Genomic DNA, 17,294 nt, shown 5'->3' with positions numbered 1-17,294 from the left:
GTTTACACCATTCCGATTCTGCGCTTACATTTAAATCGGTGTTCCTAAAGAAATCTGTATTCATAAATCGGAGTCGTCTAGCCACTACTTGGATGGTCACCATCTCCTTTCAATGTCATCTCTGAAGACGATTACGGATGTCCAGTTGCCGTCCGTCTCACTAGGTAAATCCATCGGGACGTTCAACACCACATACCTCCAGAATCGCCACCTCACAACCCCATGGCCGGAGCGGGTCGGACACACTCCCTGCTAGCGTGTTTCGAATGTTTGATCACTTCCTTATTAGTAGAGATATGTGTGAGCATATTTGAGGTCTGTATCTTGCAAAATCGCCTTCTGCTGAATTCCGACCCTGCGTGCCACTTACAAAGTACTGCAAGACACGTCCTTCTAGGGTGCTTCGAGGGCGAGCGTAATCCCTGATCTACCGAGAAGATAAAAGATCATTTTATATTTGTTGCATCGCGTCTAAAGGTATATAGGTATAAGTTCTTGGCAGAAACGCGAGACTCGACCATAAGCTCCTTAGTATACCAGCATATTTAATTCATGTGGCAGCTTCTAAATCCAAGTCCCACAGCCTTACTGTTCTGTCGAGCGATGCCGACGGTAATAGCTTGCCCTCTGGTGAGAAGGCCAGGGCAGTGACCCCGGACGAATGGCCCTCGAGCGTCCGCAGCGCCACCCCTAAGCTGGCGTCCCATAGTCTGATCATGCCTTCACACGATGCCGGGGTCGAGAGTCCGCCTAAGCGTGTGACAGTTGCCGACACCTACACCTGCATGATAGGACCGTGACCTTTAGATAAGGAGAGGGTTGACGGTCATTTCTTCATCTTTGATCGACAGCATGGGTAGTGTAGCCTCTAACTGCTTCCTAGGGATGCGCGATTTCCACACTTAGGTTCTGGCATCAGCTCTATCATGCTAGGTTATCGTCACGATAGCGTACCTCTATATATGAATATGGATGCAAAGGTGATACTCGACAGCGTCACACTTAACACAGCATATACCCACATAGCTTTACGGACGTGGAGTATCCCAAAGTCAGGCTCTGCTGGGCCTGATGGCACGTGAACAAGATCCGATGAGAAAATGGCCTTTGTGTATTAGCTATACGAATGGGATCACTTTTATAGGATGCATACCGCGATAAGATTTGCTGGCATATAGACAGTCGCGATAAACGTTAGGACCTTGGTCAATCGCGACTCAGTCCCTGTTTTTTGGAGGATATGCTTGAGATGGTCTCTTTGGGAGCAAGCTACTGTCTCCATTCGGGTAAGCACTATCGTATTTCCATTCATCTTATCAACCTTCCTGTACTCTAAGAGCTTCGATAACTGTCATCACTCGTTAGAGTCGTTCAATGCAAGGGTGACAGAATTTACCAATAACGAAGTTCTCTCTGCCCGAGATTGTAGCGTCATGGCTTGACTTGAGTATCGTTGGATTTGTTTGACAAGGTCGGGCAATTGCCTTTGCCCTGAGTAAGTTGTCCTGGGATTGGGAACATTCAGAGCACTCTCATGCAGAGATAAATCCCGCAGCATGCAAAGAATATCTCTCACGGATCTAAGAATTGCTCGACAAAGGGATAACGCATCCACTAGTCGCTCTAGACGCTGGCATTCTAAGAAGCCCACTTCGTAGTATAATGACCCGACACCGATGGAAGAATTCAAGGCTTTCTCCCTCTAACCAATTGTCATTGATAAACTTGATACCAAGTGGATGTGGCATACTCACCAAGCATTCCAGCGCTTGCCGTTGGCCATTTAGATACCATCGCCAGTCAGGCAATGTAGACTCGAGTAGGAGTGTATGCAGGAGCTTACTGTCCTGCATAGATTTTCGGCATGAAATGTGGTCCCATAGAGAAAGCATACTCCTCTTGAAGAGCTGGACGAAAACCCACACTGAGGATCTTTGCTGGGTATCATACTTTTGGTAGATCAACGATTGTCTGAGGGACCATGGGTTTTTAAGGTTATCCCTCCCATGTCTCTCTTGTGTCCGAAGTAAGTATGTTATCTCTATGCTTGGTAAGTTCAGTTTGTGCCTGAGGGGAGGGTAAGGTTACCATAGCTGCCTTTGTCCATTCCTTCTGATTCGATGCTGTGCTTTTCGCATAGACTGAAATATGGATCGTCATCTCCAGTGACCTTCGCCCCGAATGAATACAGGCCGTCAAGAAATATCGTAGAAATACGATGTGTAGTAAGTAGAGCTTGCATGGCTTTGGTAGAGACTTGCAGGCGACCCCAAGACGATGGTTGATGAATGAAGCTAGGCAAACCTTTAATTGGGGGAAACTCAATATCATTTATAAACTTACTACATCGTGTCGCGCGTTGTAACTATGTCCTTCTAGATTGCTCCCATTAGAAAGGTTGCACACATGTGGAATAGTTATAGAAGCTAAACCTACCACACTAAAGATCCCTTTTGTTACTTTATCACAATATGTCAGTGACAAGAGCTCGGTATAGATCGTGGCGCATACCTCCGCCAGACAGATCGGTCTGCCATTTCTCTATATTCCCTTGGCCTGAAAATATTCTCTGGCCTTCCGTGGTCAGCCTGTTCAGGTGTGCCTCAACCTCGAGTTTTCGAACCGAACCAGAAGGCAAGCTGTCGAAATAACGCTGCCATCCTTGTATTTCGTCTTCGTCACACATTATGATGGTTTGTGCTAACCTCGGAAATTGTTCGAGAACACTGGGCTTTCTTTTATGGCGGAAAGCTTTATCTTTCACCTCGGGCTACGAGGACAAGGCTGACCGGTACCTAAAAACCGCTCAGCGCCCAAGCGAGGCTGATTTTGCTGTTAGGCAGCAACGCAAAATCCTACTGATATCAATTTGTCAACGACACTTAGAAGTCGAAGCCTAAGGGCCCATCAAGTCCCGCAGCATCTTTCAATGGCACTGAATCAATTGAGACATCAATTACGATCACACAAGAAATCAGCCGCGGGTCAGAAAGCTCGACACTTTCTTCCAAACGGGGTTCTAGAAGATATCTTGACTTTTGATACCGTTCATACCGCGCTTTCCGATCCGTCTTTTCGTGTCATCCCACACAAAAGAAACGACACAGTGCATACCGTCCTGGCCGAGGCAAAGAAGATTTTTGCAATCCTACTCGATCTCAAGCTTTGTGATAGTCTTACCCAATTCATTGAAAATGAGATCACAGATAATGTCCTGCCCGTGGACACTAAGCGACTGAAAGGATTCCTTCACGACGGGGACGCAGAAGACTTCGTGCGTCAGCAATGGGACTACCTGGCATACACTTTCCGTAAAGGACCCTACCAACGAAAAATCTGTTCAGAAGTTATTCTTCCATATGTGGAAGAGAAGACTATCGGTGGTGGGGGATATTCTACTGTGTATGAAACAGTCATCCATTTCGCGCACCAGAATTTTGAACAAAACGCACCACATAATGTAAATGGGCAATGAAATCTAAGCGTTTGCATAGCTAATGAATTTTTAGGGGGTACGGCTGATTCGCAAGAAGCTCACGAAATTCATCTCCGGACCGAAGGACGAAGCTGAGCTCTTGTTCCTTCTCAGCAGTCATAAGCATGACAACATTGTCGAACTTCTCACATCCTACTCACAAGATGGCATCCCAAATTTGATCTTTGAACGCGCAGATATGGACCTCCATGACTTCTTGCTCCAAGAACAGCGAATCCCTAGATTTAAAGAAGATAGCGCAGTTTTGAAAGCGCTTCATGGCCTCGCAACGGGCTTGGAGTTCATCCACAAGATCAGACCAATAGTATCCTACGATGAACATGCACCAACACAACAGCTTCCGTGCCACCAAGATATCAAGCCTAGGAACATCTTAGTCAGAGGAACAGACTTCCTTTTGAGCGATTTTGGCCTCATGAGACTCAAATTCGTCACCGAGGAGTCCGGCACTATCTGGAAAGACGGCACATTTGATTACGGCGCGCCTGAGTGCCGAGATCCAGTTACCCTTGGGCAACGAAAAATCACGCGGGCTTCGGATATATGGTCCCTCGGCTGCATCATCTCGGAACTTATCGCTTATATGAGAAATGGTAGCGAGGGAATGACCAGGTTTCGCAAGCTACGAATTAGGGATGGTACCTATGGGGATTTATCTTGCTTCCATGATGACCATGGCCCGAATCAAGTGGTCTTGGACGACCTTAGAGAGACTACACTTGGATACGGCGAAGGAAACGACTTGAACCCCAGGTTCAACCTTTTTCAACTCATACAGGACATGCTTGCTTCCTCACCGACGGACCGACTGGATGCCAGTGAAGTGGAAAGAAGTCTTTCCTGTATCACTACACAGATGCTTCTCAAAGATGTTCTAGACGCCACTAAAGCATGTTCGACGAGACAAAGTGATCGTTCAATGACAAATATATCCCGTTTAAAACTTCAACTTGAAGAAAATCGGCTACGTGCTTGGGCAGAATATCTTGGCCTTTGCTCCATCCTAGGTAAGAGGAGTACACCTAGCGGCCAAAATGTCGTCTGGTATCCAACGATTTGGCGGGACCTAGAACTTGCAATCCGGGATTTTCGAGCCAACCCTCTGTTCGAGTCTGCACAAGACAATGAGGATTTCTTGATCCTTCGAATGCATCAAACAAATAATGCAGTTCACAGCCACCTGTCGGATGCAGGAAAACTATCCGCTGACAACATCTTTGCCGATATAAGTATGTCAGGCGCAACAACCGATGCACTGCGATCTCTCGGCCAATTGTCGCAACGAGGAGAGCTACAGTATCAAGATATTGGATCCATTGCGGCAATGAAGTACATGGCGATACTCATTACGAAGCAGCCCTACTGCCATGTGTATGGCACAAAAATTGACCAAGCTTTGATTGAAGAAGACCCAGAACATAATGACGATGACGTACGGCCGAAAGCATTCTGGTACCACGTAGGTTATCGGCAAAGCGAGAGGATCAAAGTCTTGATCGAGTGGAAGGGGTACGGCATTGAGTGGACGAAGGACCCTGACAGTAGTGAATTCGAAGAAATAGGAGAAGCGATGTTCCATCGGATTCAGAATTTAGTCGGGATGCTAAACAAGCCCAAGCCTGTGAATTTCCGGGTCTTGGACTGTCTCGGCTGTTTTCACGATACCCAACAACACATGTTCGGCATTGTCTACAAATTTCCGTCAGATCAAACTAGGCCCGTCCGCCTTCATCATCTGCTTCGCGGAAGGGACCGGTCATCAATACTCGTACCCCATGTTGGAGAGAAGATTACTCTCGCTGCTACTCTCGCCCAGTCCCTCTACACATTCCACATCTCGGAATGGCTTCACAAGAACATCAACTCGCGTAATGTGTTATTCTTCACGGGATTATCGAACTTCAGGGATATAGATCTCTCTCGCCCTTATGTCGTAGGATTCAATCACAGTCGTGAAGCAGATGTTAGCGCTTATACCGAAGGCCCCGAGATGTCCAGTGAGTGGGAGAAATACCAGAAATACCAAGATCCTGACTACGTCAAGGGATCACGTTATAAGAAGGGTTACGACTACTACTCCTTTGGACTGCTTCTTCTGGAGATTGGAACATGGGAACGCTTAAGTAATATTCACGATAAGCACGAGACGGAGGACTCCTCTCAGCTGAGAAAGCGATATCTGAGAATCTGCGACAACGTGATTTTGGAGAGAATGGGCCCGACTTATCATCAGGCGACCAAGGCTTGCCTCTTGTTTGACTCTGGGTTGCCTCTCGAGAAATTAGACTCGGCTATGGAATTTCGAAAGAATGTGGTAGATAGGCTAGCGACGTGCCATCTCTGATGCAAGTTTGCTTAGTGCAGACACCCTGCTCGCCTCTCTTTGCATCTTCTCTTGCACTATGCTATGTCGCAATCTCCTCAGTGGAGGTCTGCCCCGGCTTCTGAATTGAAAGTTGCTCCTCCTAAGAGACGAAAGTTATTCTCTATTCACGGCTTGGTGAGGGCTAAAATACTCGAGTGAGGGTTTTGGGAACGGAGAGTGTATATGTGTCGTCCACGTGCTACAGAATCGTTAGCAGCGTCCATCTTCCTCGGATCAGCCGCTTACGGTAACCCTGAAATTTCCTACCCCGAAGAGGGTTGTCAAGAGTTGAACAAGCTTTGCGCCATCGATGTAGCGTGCGTCGAGTGTTTGAGTTTGCATTTTCATTTATCAATTGAGCATGTCGCCCCGAGTGATAAAGACCTTTCTTGAACTTGATATATATAGAATTTGCTGAGGCTCTGTTCGAAAGTAGCCAATAGCTGATAAACACGTTGTTTTTCCGAGGTGACACAATCGCGGGGATGAGAGAAATAACTTTCCGACCAGACATCGCATGCGATATAGGCCCGCCGCATCGGCATGTATGGCCACCTAGGTACCTTGGAAGACACTAGTACTAACCGACCTTCGCATTATCAATTTCAACCTGTTTCTCACACGTGACTCGATCTAAACATGGTCAATTTCGACGATTACACAGACTCTTATGGTCGTTACAGTTCCTTAGCTACGGATCAATTGACAACGCAATTCCAGAGCAGCGCTACTGTGGCAGATCCCCAGGTAGGGAATCCTCGCTATGGATTCATCGCAGTCCTAGGGCTCGCCCAGCGATTCAAAGTCGACTTCCTACCTATCAAATGGAACAATCCCCTGGATCTAATCGGTAAGGGAGGCCAGGCTCGAGTCAATCACACGCCCATGTCTGTGCAGATGAGCTTTGCTTTCAAACGATTCCAGCACGAAGGTTTCCCAGATCCTTTTCGTGAGGTTGTCCAAGAATTACTCATCCTCACCCACCCCTCTGTCCGACATCACAAACATATCATACACCTGGAGGGAATTGTGTTGGACATCGTGGCGGAAAATAAGATATGGCCCGTGCTGGTTTTCGAGAAAACGCATTTCGAAGACTTGTACAAGTTTGCAAAATCGGGTATCGGGAGGGAAATGTCAATAGATGATAGGCTGGCACTGTGCGTAGACATTGGTGTCGCAATCAGAGACATGCATGCAAATGGTAAGTGACGCAAACTGGGCTTATGGCTTTGCTTAACAAGACTCAAGGTATCATACACGGTGATATAAAGCCTCACAACATCTTGGTGTTCCCAGGTAGCGACGGCAAAGTTACAGCAAAGGTAGCGGATTTCGGATTTGCAACGTGGTTTCGCAGCAGGGATGATTTGATCGCAATGCCACGATCCGTACCCTGGAACGCTCCAGAACACCGTGGCCAGAAATTCAGGCCTCTGGATGCTCAGCGCATGGACGTTTATTCATACGGCATGCTCTGCCTCTGGCTACTATTTGGGGTAGACACCCCCGAAAATGTGTTGTTACCCCTATCAACCATATTGCAAGACGATCAAACCCTTTGCTTCGATGTTCTCGGTAGCTTGGGGAAAGAGAATCTGTTACTTATTTGGAAGATGGATGAGAACGACAAGTTATTGGATTGGGCTACATGGTTGGTGTTGGAGCATACCCATATATCAGCTACAGTCCAGCGTGTGTTACTGGAGTTTTTTCGGTCAAGCCTCTCTTTCCATTCTAGCAGACGTACTACCGACCTCGACCACCTGCTGTGTCTACTTGCTCCTATGCGGTAAGTTCTAGATATGCAACATTAAAGATCATGGCAAGGTTATTAACGAAATGCTTAGAAGTATTCCGGAAACCAATATTGTTGACAGAGTGCAAGAGCAAGACGCAGAAGACTTCCAAGTGCGTTAATCATATGTGGTGTTGTGGATTCCTATTGACATGCACGTAGATTGTGCAGTCCATCTTGGCCTTCTATTCTGGGGATTTCCAACTACGCTCACACATCGCCGAACAGCTGAAAATCATTGTATCGGAGTCCACAACGCCAGTCTTCGAACATATACGAACCGCAAACGCTGTGGAGCAGCTAACATTATGCCGTATAATAGGGTTTGGACTACCCAGGGATAGAAATGCGAACGTTGATAACACCCTTGAGGATTCACAGCGCGCCAAAATTGAAGAGCAACTGCGGACCATAAGACATCAAAGTCCCAAACGGTTTCAAGTTGGGACGTTGTTCTATGACTTAGACATTCAGGGCGTCGTGCAGCTCGCCACTTCTGAGTCGACGTATGCAGTCGGCTCGGCTTCAGCTACACGAGCCCTTGAGGTGATCGGGCAAGAAGTTCAGGACTCGAAGGACGTCTTTGGCGAGAATCACTGGATCAACAGGCTCGTGAAGTCCGAGCTCGCCGAGGTATTAGAGGAACATGGTGGTGCAGAAGGGGCCGAAGAGGCCGAAGAGCTCTTGTTACAAGTCGTAGAGACGTGTAGGAAGCTGTTTGGAGAAGATCACAGAGAAACCGAATACAGCATAAACAACCTAGCATGGACATATAGGAGACGGGAGCTATGGGAAAAGGCGGAAAGATTGGAGGTATACGTATTAGAGAAGATCAGGACGAGGTTTGGGGAACACCATTCTAGTACATGGACCGCCATGGGAAATCTTTCACATACCTACCGGAACCAAGGCCGTCTCAAGGAAGCGGGTGATCTAGACCTTCAAAGGGTTGCACTTCAAGAGCAATCCCTTGGTGAAGAGCATCCTACTACTATCGCAAGTAAAGAGGACCTAGCGTGGGTCTATAGCTCCGAGGGAAAATTCGACAAAGCGAAAAAGCTGCAAAAAGATATACTGAAGCTTTCAGCGCGTGTATTTGGCGAAGAGAGCGGTGTATTTCGGGGCTTTTCTGCAAACCTCGCAACAACGTATCGGGAAATGGGGCACTGGAAAAAGGCCAGGAAGCTACTTGAACGCCTAGTGGAGGCATGCCGGAAAGCAGGGACCGAGAAGAGTGACGGTGCGCTAGATAACATGGCTGCACTGGCAACGATGTACAGAATGACGGGCCACTTAGGAAAGGCTGAAGCTTTGATTAAAGAAGTCATAGAAGGGAGAACGGAATTAGTGGGAAGGAATCATCCCTGGACAATGTCCGACATGTCCATCCTAGCCGCAACTTATCGCGACAAAGGACAGCTCAAAGAAGCTGAAGAGCTTTTGCTAGAGAAAGAAAGAGCGAATGAATACGGGAGGAGCCGCCCTGCTATACTGCGTCATATGGGCATCCTTGCTGGTGTGTATCGGGATCAAGAGCGCTGGAAGGAAGCTGAAGATTTGGAAAGACGGGCGTTACGCACAAGTATGGACGTGTTCGGAGAGGAAAATCCTGATACGTTGCTCACGATGAATAATCTGGCGTTTACACTGCACGCACAGGGTTGCGTTGATGAGGCAATCTCAATAATGACCGAATGCTATGAATTGCGGGTAAAGGTACTCGGTTCTCAGCATCGATACACCATCTCCTCGTTGGAGTGCCTAGAGGAATGGCAGTCAGAGCATCGGGGTAGCTAATCATAGCACTACTTAGCTGGTCTGGCGTAGACTATTATTATCCATAACACTAGAGGGTTCCTTCGGCATGTAGGCAATTATTCATGACTCGCTTCAGCCACACAGGCCGCACAACGGGAAGCGGAAAGGAGATCGCGGAGAACACAATCATGCAAACACGCAGAGTTTTGACCACCTGGAACTGAATGGGTCTGGTTTAGTGCACTTACGCGGCGCGACTTGGTGCCTTACAAGGTGCTTGTAGCATGGCAAGTTGAGGAGTTCGATCATGAAGATCTTGATAGAAGAAAGGCGGTGGATCGAATTGCGAGCTAGGTTTCTGCTGTCGGAGCACGACGAGATGTGTTTTGAGCCCTTTCGTCAAGAGCATCGAGCATGGTGAAGCACGGGAGACTTAGCCCTAGCTGGCTCAAGATAGGAATACAGTAAAGCCTACTTATAGTGATATAGGGATTTAGTGATATCTTCTATACAGTGATACAAGTCGCCGGATTGTACGATTTGCCTCCTAAGTTATATCACTAGCTCCCTGCTTAGTATAGTATCACTAAGCCCCTCTCATACAATATCATACTAACCGTGCTTGGTTTGTATGGGAGAGTGGTCCGTGGCCCCCCTTTTTTGGGCTGTTTTGGGACAGACTGGCTTATAAATCACCAGCACGTGACCTTGGTAACAGTGATAGTACCCCCCTGACCGACCCCTATCACTATACGTAGGTTTTACTGTAGTAGCAGACGAATCACAGTTGACTTCATATCAACTAGCCTTAATAGTACACATCTAGCCTTCATAAAACTCATGAGCAATCTCGTTGTACATCGACCGTTTCGATGTATTCTACAAGAGGCGGGGCAGTGATTGAAGGCGGGCAACCGGAGCCGACTCCTGAATCAACTTTCTCGGCCTGTCGTGCGCCGTCAACCGCCATATCAACACAAAGTCACCCGCCACATCACGAATCGCTTCATTGTCTGCTCACCCATTGACGCGCATTCATCCCAGGCCGCGGTCGAGGTTGAGCCCCTCGCCAAGCCACTGCTAGCGATCCCTGAGCGAGCTGGAGCCCAAGCGCCAACGCGTCTTCGAGGTTCCGCACAACAACACGACACCACCTGCGCCACCGCGAATATCTGCTCCCTCCCATTCCGACGTCAATAAATGCCCGCCCGCAACTCCAGCATGGAGCTATCCTCGCCGGACGCGGAGCCCTCCTCCACCGCCGCCCCGCGCAAGTCTGGACGCGTCGTGAAGAAGCCCGAGCTCGTCGCCGCCGCCTCAAGCCCCTCCGGCAGCGTGAAGCGCAAGCGCGACGGAGACGACGATGAAGACATGGACGACGCGTCCGACGAGGCGAGCGACGAGGAGAGCGACGGGGAGCCGGACGAGGAAGAGCTCAGGGAGAAGAAGCGCGCGAAAAAGAAGGCCGCCCCGCGCAAGCCAGCGCCCAAGAAGAGCAAGACGAATGGCGAGGTTAGCTTGGCTATCCGGCCTGCTGTGACGAAGCAGAAGAAGCCTCGGAAAGCTAGGACGGTGAAAATGGTGGATCCTGAGGAGGCCGAGGGTCTCTATGGTAGGTCCCAACTTTTGGCTGCTCTGACGCGCATAACTGATTGCCTTCGATAGCTGAGGTATTCGCGAGCGGAGATGACCTGAATGATGTCGCGGCCCGATGGATCACCAGTTTCAATGAGAACGAGGCCATAGCAGTCGCCGAAATTGTCAATCTCGTCCTGAAATGCGCTGGATGTGATTCCAAGGTCGACAACCACGACATCGACGACCCTGATAGCTGCGCGACAAAGTTGACGGATATACAAGAGGAATACCAAGCAGTGAGTGATGGAATTGTGGGACCTGGGATTGTGCTAATTGGGTTCAGAACGATATCACGGAATACCCTCTGGTCGCAAGAGGCAAAAGCTCGGCAGCCTTCAAGGCTAACCTTGCAGCCTTCTTCCGCTCTCTCATCGAATCCATTGCCCAGACCAGCTTGCTGTTCGACAACGTTGTATTGATGGAGAATTTGCAAGTGTGGATCAGTACACTGTCATCCGCCAGCAATCGCCCGTTCAGACATACTGCAACGGTTTCATCGCTGGCCATAATCACTGCGCTGTGTCATGTGGGGAAAGAAATTGTTGAAAGTGAGGCCAAGGCTCGCCGGCAGAGCGAGGCGGAAGCAAAGAAAGCAAGAGTCAACAGGGGAAGAGTTCAAGGGCTAGAAGCGAGGGCCCATGAGATGGGCCAGAGAAAGGAAACGGTCGATGGTTGGCTCAGGGAGATGTTTGATGCTGTCTTCATCCACCGTTATCGAGACGTGGATCCCAAAATACGAGTCGACTGCATCGAAGCACTGAGCGAATGGATCACGACTTATCCGGAAGCCTTCTTCGACAGCCATCATCTTCGCTATCTTGGCTGGGTGCTTTCGGATACACATGCACCATCGCGGGCTACCGTCATCAAAAGCCTGCAAAGGCTGTTCAAAGACAAAGACAAGCAGGTTGGGCTGAGAACGTTTACTGAAAGGTTCAGAACACGAATAGTCGAAATGGCAACATCAGATGCTGAAGCGACCGTTCGCGCGTCTACTGTAGAGCTATTGGATACCCTCCTGGAAGCCGAAATGCTCGAACCGGACGACATTGATTCAGTAGGACGCCTAATCTTTGACTCGGAGCCACGAGTCCGAAAGGCTGTAGTCGGGTTCTTCGTGGAAAATATTAATGTCGTGTACGAGGGTAGGATTGACGAGATGGGAGGTCAAGAAACACTTGACGAGACTCTAGTACGACCAGAAGACGACGATGACTATGATAGCCCTAGGCTCGAATGGTTGAAGCTCAAATGCTTGGTCTCACAGCTCGAGGCATATGACTCTGAAGAAGGCGAACTACCAAATCAAATCGAGCACATCGCGGGATCTCACTTCGCATTAATCGCTGCCGGCATCGAATCGCGCTTCTCTCTCGCCGCGCAATCCCTTTACGACCACATGCCTGAGATTCGGCAATGGGAGATATTGGCAGGCTATCTGCTTTTCGACCACTCTCAACCCACCGAGAACGGATCCACGACTGATGCCAGTGCAATGCTCCAACAAAACTGCAAGCTCACCGAACGCGAAGAAATCATCCTCCTGGAGATCCTCAACGCGGCTGTGAAGATTAGTCTAGCGAATGCTAGCGAACCTTCTACCGACGCCCACAAAAAGACAGCCAAAGGACGTTTGACGAAAGCACAACGCGAGGAGCTGATCGCGAACCAAGAGCAAGCCGTTCGCCACCTAGCGCTCCTCATCCCTCGCCTGCTAAAGAAGTTCGGCGCAATTCCCGACGCCGCGTCCAGCGTGCTGAATCTCGAGCGTGTCCTCAACCTCGACGTTTTCCAAGAACTCCGCCAAGACGCAACTCTCGCCGCACTTCTGGACGATATCAACAAGCAGTTTATGACTCATGGTAATGAACGGGTTCTTCTAGAGGCTAGTGAGGCTCTCCGACACGCGCGTGGCTATGAAGAACTCCGCGAGATCACCGATGGTAAGGTGCAGTTGCTATGGGACGACACGATGAACGCTTTTGCTACGCTCACCAAGGGCCGGGACCTATCAACCCGCGGATCTCTCTCCGATAACATCCTCACCGGTGTCACGAACACGGTCCTCCGCATCGCGAACCTAGCATCCATCTCCGACTGCGTACAAATCTTCGAATCAGTCCCCACAACACCTAAGCCCAAATCCAAACCCAAAGCGGCCAAGACCGCCTCCGCGGACACAGACACCACCATACCACCCATCACAGCCCTAATCAGCCTCATCACGCGCGGCGTTCCGCAGCCAGACACCGATCTCATCGCCGAAACCTCCGCCGCCGAAGACGCCCTCGCAATCCACGCGCTCCGCGCCGTCCTACCCTACTACATGTGGAAAATCAGCCACTGGAAAACCGCCATCCTCTCCTCAACCCCGATCCCGGACACTGATGTCGCCGCCGTCGCCGCCCGCTTCGATGACACCAAAGACGCCCTCATCCAAGTCATGAACAGCCGCAAGGGCGCCGACGAGATCCGCGTCGAGGCCGCCGGCGTCATCTGCGACCTCTACTGCATCTTCATGGTCCTGCGCGACGCGAAGCGCAGCCGCGACGATCGCAAGAAGACAAAAGTCAAGGGCAAAGCGCAAGAGAACGGGACCGCCGTGGACGCCGACGAGGGGCCGGAAGACTGGGAAGCCCTCATCAAGCCCATCGACCCGGACGTCCGCAAGCACCTGCTTAACGTGTTCGCGGCGACGGAACTGGCGTTCGCGAAGCGCGCGGGGAAGAAGCTGGATGGGAAGGCGAATGAGAAGGATAAGGAGCTGCAGAAGGATGCGGAGACGGATATTGATGCTGACCCCTTGTCCGACGATGACCCGGTTGATTCGGATGACGAGGCGGAGGAGGTGGTGGAGGATGTGGAGGGGAGCTCGGCGAATGCTGCGGCGGAGAAGACGCAGCGCGCGCTGTTGGCTGAGAAGCGCCTTTGTGAGATTGGAGGCAAGATGGTTATGGCGGTCCTGGGCGGGCTGTTAGATGACTCGCGGGGTACGGTCCGCAAGCGGCTAGAGCGGAATCGGACGAAGCTGGGCGCAAGCTGGAGGGAGGTGTGTGCGTTTTTGGAGAGGGCGAAGAAGGGGAGGGCCGTTGCGGGTGGCGCGAAGCAGGTGGCGAAGGCGAAACTTGCGAGTCCGAAGAAAGCGAGGAGTAAGGCTATTGTCATCGATGATGACAGTAGTGAGGATGAGATTATGGTGGATTCGGGTGATGAGGATGGGGAGGGAGAGGGTGCGGGGGACGCGGAGGAGGAGGAGGCTGAGAGGGAGGCGGATGTGGAGAGTGTGATGGGGGATTAGAGAAGTTGCGGTCTCTTCTTGTGTCTTTTTGTACGGGTCAGCGGGTGGATGGTCGGCGGATCTGTGCTTTCTTCTTCCATCTAGTCTGAAGTCCGCGAGCCGGCTGTCGTCTTTGTTTCGTATTCATGCTTCATGAGCGGCCGGTAGGGGGCGGGCGCTGTGCATAGCTGGCGGGTCAATGGTGTTATCGTTCGGTGGGGAATGTAGATTTCGGGGAGGCGTTGTAGTAGGGTACGCCGGGTGTGCGTATGCTGCGCAATGCGATGCTAACGTCCAAATCCAAATTCTTCAGAACATTCAATTCTCGACTCTTAAAAATGGTGATCTTGATACGCTCACAGTCCGTGGGTGGTCTTGAGTAGGTGTTTTAAAGTTTTATTCAGTCATATTCTATCATCTATCTCTATTCATTCTCGTATCTCCCTGTAGCAGATGTACAACAGAAAGGAAAGGCTGATGTGATGCTACAAGCATAATCTCTATTCTCCATTTTCCACCATGTTGATCGCCTATGACAGGGAAGGAAAGAGAAGAACAAGGGAAAAGGCGATGCTGCTCGCTTGGTTTCGATTACAGTATCTGCTCCCACCGTGATGCACGCCGCCGTCCGTTCAAAACGCATGAGAGGAACGATGGAATGAAGTAGTCTGACTCGCACGCACGCTTTTCAAGACTACGCAATGGATGAACTGGATGTAGCTGCCTGTGGAATCGCAGATGCCGTGACGCCGATGACAGAAGAAAAGGAAAGAAAGGGGGAAACAATTGAAAATCCAGGAAGTCGTCGGTTGGACAGTGCTAGAGTGATTTCGGTATTCGTCCTTCAGCCAGATGCCGGTGGAATACCTGGTAGTTAAGCTACAAGGGCAATTTGCTACCCAGGGAGACCGTAGGGCTATGCGAAGTGTGGTTGGAATCATGAGCGTGCGGAAGGGGCAGTGTCTTATCGAGCTCGTTTGAAGCAGGCAAAGTCCTCTCGCAGCTAGGTTCGACAGAAGTTGGTGCGTGAGGATGAGGGACCTCGCTTCCCTTGGGCTCCCATTGGTCGAACGACCAGCCGGTAATGCCGTCTTTGATGGTGAAGCGGTGTGAGGAGAAGGTGATGGAGTCGTAGAGATCGCGGGCCGCGGAGCGAGCTCTCTTGTGCCAGGGACCTAGACCACCGAGCCGAGCGTCTTCTTTGCTGCGCCAGAGGCCTGCGGAATGTCAGTCGTGAGTCAATGATGGATGACGCAAAGTCATGTGACAATCACGCGAGCGATGACAGGGAAGAGGACTTCGAGAGAGAGCAAGGAACGGAACATATTGACTTACAGGTCGCCAGGTTCCTCCTCTCCGAGTTAGGATCCCCGAACCAATACTTCAGCAACCCTCCACTGGCCGTCGCTTCGACATGGCTTGTCTGGTCCAGTAGATGCAGCAACTCCCGGTCGACAACCTCTTTGAGCTTGCTACGGAAGATGACGACGTAGAAGCTCTGCTCCTCCCACTCAAAGTTCTCAGCACGAGCGAGCTCTCTTAGCTGGACGAGTACGGCCTGCCAGTTGAGAGAATCGACATATGGCGCCGTAGCGTAACCTGGACGGATAGGCGTGAGACCAGTGAGTGCGAGAGCAAAGAGCCGATTCGGAGTGTCCAAGGAGCGTAAGTCGAGTAGCTGATCCGCGAAGTTGTAAGGTGAGGCAATGAGTAGAGATGAACTTGTTCCCGCGTTCAGCTTAGTGGTGAGCTGTTGGGAAGCTGCACTCTCGAATTGAAGAGGATAGAAGTCGGTGGTGACTAGAGTGGCATCTAGAACGTTTAGGAGTGGCTCGCTTCCCGGCAAAGCTTTGGGGGCATTTTGAAGTTTGGGAGACTGTTGAGCGGCCTCTGCCATAGTTTCGATGACTGGGTCGTCAGCCTCGAGTATGGACCCATCGCTTGTGGTAGGTGCAATTGAAGATGCCAGAACCTGTGTCTGCGGTGTGTATATTCCGGGAGCCATGATGGAAGTACTAACAGGAGTTGATCGTGGTACTTTAGAAGTACTTGACGTCTGTACTTAAGTACCCCGATTACCCCCGCCGCAAACCACACACTACCTCCGATGTCGTCGATATGCGATTGCCCGGAGCACGCCAGTTCACTACAAGCGAAAACTAGGACGTTTCCGAAGTCCGAGAACGGGAATCGTGATGGACGAGTCTCAGGGAAGAAGTGGAACAAGGCGTTCACAAATGAAAAGGGTGACAGCAGGAAGAGAAGTAAGTCGAGGCTGTTCAGGAGGCACAGAACAAGCAGATGCATCGTTGGCGGATTGCTTCAGGGTCAGGTGTCGTGACAATGGAGCAACATTACGCGACAAAGACGGGCGATCACGCAATGCTAACCGCTCCTGCTCCATGAAGGCGCAATTCAGGGACCACGGGTGCATTGGCGCCGCGGGAAGGCCCATCGTTCCGGTGTTTGGGGAAGAGTGTTGCGGTGTGCGGGCTGCTACTAGCGCAGGGCTGTCGAGTGAGACGGCGAGGGACGGCGAGCGACATCCGCGAGGGAGCGTTGACCTGTTCTAGAGTAGTGCCTCGAGAGATACGAGTCCTGGTTTCGAGCCACTGCACTAGCAAAGCTCGAAGGATGTAGACCAACAAAGAAATAACGGCTATCTGGGGCTCACTCTGTAGCATCCTCCATTCGCTGCTGTAGCGTACCTAGGTACTACACAAGCAAGTCCAGCCCCGCAGCCATAGTCGCGGGCTGCCACAGACATGGAACACTGTTGTCCCAAACCACGTTGTTTCGGTGTTTCGGTGCAGGTCCCAACAGAAGAAAGAAACGGCTGTACGCCAGAGCACAGAAAACCATGATGGTGGATGAAAATAACGGTTGAGCGGACTAGAAGACGAGGCCCGGGTGCTCACGCCCACAACGCACGCCAGACGACTTACGAACGCATTCCAACGTT

The 17,294-nt window shown here is 50.6% G+C and overlaps 7 protein-coding genes across 7 annotated transcripts; 4 read left to right on the top strand and 3 right to left on the bottom strand.

The window, feature by feature from the left end:
* Window positions 1–464: 464 nt before the first annotated feature.
* On the bottom strand, window positions 465–799 carry BDZ99DRAFT_465893 (uncharacterized protein). The gene has a single exon (XM_033720650.1). It carries the CDS (start codon window positions 716–718, stop codon window positions 551–553), a length of 168 nt encoding a protein of 55 aa, XP_033573210.1. The 5' UTR covers window positions 719–799; the 3' UTR covers window positions 465–550.
* Window positions 800–803: 4 nt separating this feature from the next.
* Window positions 804–1,435, bottom strand: BDZ99DRAFT_523709 (uncharacterized protein; the record flags this gene model as incomplete). The annotated part of the gene is made up of 4 exons (XM_033725822.1): window positions 804–901; window positions 955–1,105; window positions 1,154–1,348; window positions 1,397–1,435. 4 exons carry the CDS (start codon window positions 1,433–1,435, stop codon window positions 804–806), a joined length of 483 nt encoding a protein of 160 aa, XP_033573209.1.
* Window positions 1,436–5,127: 3,692 nt separating this feature from the next.
* Window positions 5,128–6,334, top strand: BDZ99DRAFT_465892 (uncharacterized protein). Its single transcript, XM_033720649.1, has 2 exons — window positions 5,128–6,060; window positions 6,108–6,334. Exon 1 carries the CDS (start codon window positions 5,172–5,174, stop codon window positions 5,838–5,840), a length of 669 nt encoding a protein of 222 aa, XP_033573208.1. The 5' UTR covers window positions 5,128–5,171; the 3' UTR covers window positions 5,841–6,060; window positions 6,108–6,334.
* Window positions 6,335–6,454: 120 nt separating this feature from the next.
* On the top strand, window positions 6,455–8,010 carry BDZ99DRAFT_92671 (kinase-like protein). Its single transcript, XM_033729035.1, has 3 exons — window positions 6,455–7,065; window positions 7,113–7,653; window positions 7,712–8,010. The coding sequence occupies exons 1-3, from the start codon at window positions 6,501–6,503 to the stop codon at window positions 7,779–7,781; spliced, it is 1,176 nt and encodes a 391-aa protein (XP_033573207.1). The 5' UTR covers window positions 6,455–6,500; the 3' UTR covers window positions 7,782–8,010.
* Window positions 8,011–8,328: 318 nt separating this feature from the next.
* On the top strand, window positions 8,329–9,456 carry BDZ99DRAFT_394701 (TPR-like protein; the record flags this gene model as incomplete). Its single annotated transcript, XM_033715915.1, has 1 exon — window positions 8,329–9,456. A coding segment is annotated over one exon (1,128 nt), but the record flags the coding sequence as incomplete, so codon positions are not given.
* Window positions 9,457–10,605: 1,149 nt separating this feature from the next.
* On the top strand, window positions 10,606–14,648 carry BDZ99DRAFT_422643 (uncharacterized protein). Its single transcript, XM_033716996.1, has 3 exons — window positions 10,606–11,029; window positions 11,083–11,291; window positions 11,339–14,648. The coding sequence occupies exons 1-3, from the start codon at window positions 10,618–10,620 to the stop codon at window positions 14,351–14,353; spliced, it is 3,636 nt and encodes a 1,211-aa protein (XP_033573205.1). The 5' UTR covers window positions 10,606–10,617; the 3' UTR covers window positions 14,354–14,648.
* Window positions 14,649–15,211: 563 nt separating this feature from the next.
* On the bottom strand, window positions 15,212–16,229 carry BDZ99DRAFT_394550 (uncharacterized protein; the record flags this gene model as incomplete). Its single annotated transcript, XM_033715902.1, has 2 exons — window positions 15,212–15,549; window positions 15,668–16,229. 2 exons carry the CDS (start codon window positions 16,227–16,229, stop codon window positions 15,212–15,214), a joined length of 900 nt encoding a protein of 299 aa, XP_033573204.1.
* Window positions 16,230–17,294: the final 1,065 nt, after the last annotated feature.

Source organism: Mytilinidion resinicola (genome assembly GCF_010093595.1).
Source record: "Mytilinidion resinicola strain CBS 304.34 unplaced genomic scaffold BDZ99scaffold_16, whole genome shotgun sequence".
Taxonomy (NCBI): Eukaryota; Fungi; Ascomycota; class Dothideomycetes; order Mytilinidiales; family Mytilinidiaceae; genus Mytilinidion; species Mytilinidion resinicola.
Note: the sequence above shows the minus strand (reverse complement) of the source record. Positions and strands in the feature narration are given on the sequence as shown.

Excerpts from the sequence above, each read along its gene's own strand:
- BDZ99DRAFT_465892 (XM_033720649.1), top strand. The coding sequence starts at position 5,172 with ATGTTCGGCATTGTCTACAAATTTCCGTCAGATCAAACTAGGCCCGTC.
- BDZ99DRAFT_422643 (XM_033716996.1), top strand. The coding sequence starts at position 10,618 with ATGCCCGCCCGCAACTCCAGCATGGAGCTATCCTCGCCGGACGCGGAG. Across the intron at positions 11,030-11,082 it reads GGAGGCCGAGGGTCTCTATG|CTGAGGTATTCGCGAGCGGA; the intron begins GTAGGTCCCAAC and ends TGCCTTCGATAG. Across the intron at positions 11,292-11,338 it reads TACAAGAGGAATACCAAGCA|AACGATATCACGGAATACCC; the intron begins GTGAGTGATGGA and ends AATTGGGTTCAG.
- BDZ99DRAFT_92671 (XM_033729035.1), top strand. The coding sequence starts at position 6,501 with ATGGTCAATTTCGACGATTACACAGACTCTTATGGTCGTTACAGTTCC. Across the intron at positions 7,066-7,112 it reads CAGAGACATGCATGCAAATG|GTATCATACACGGTGATATA; the intron begins GTAAGTGACGCA and ends ACAAGACTCAAG. Across the intron at positions 7,654-7,711 it reads TGTCTACTTGCTCCTATGCG|AAGTATTCCGGAAACCAATA; the intron begins GTAAGTTCTAGA and ends CGAAATGCTTAG.
- BDZ99DRAFT_465893 (XM_033720650.1), bottom strand. The coding sequence starts at position 718 with ATGATCAGACTATGGGACGCCAGCTTAGGGGTGGCGCTGCGGACGCTC.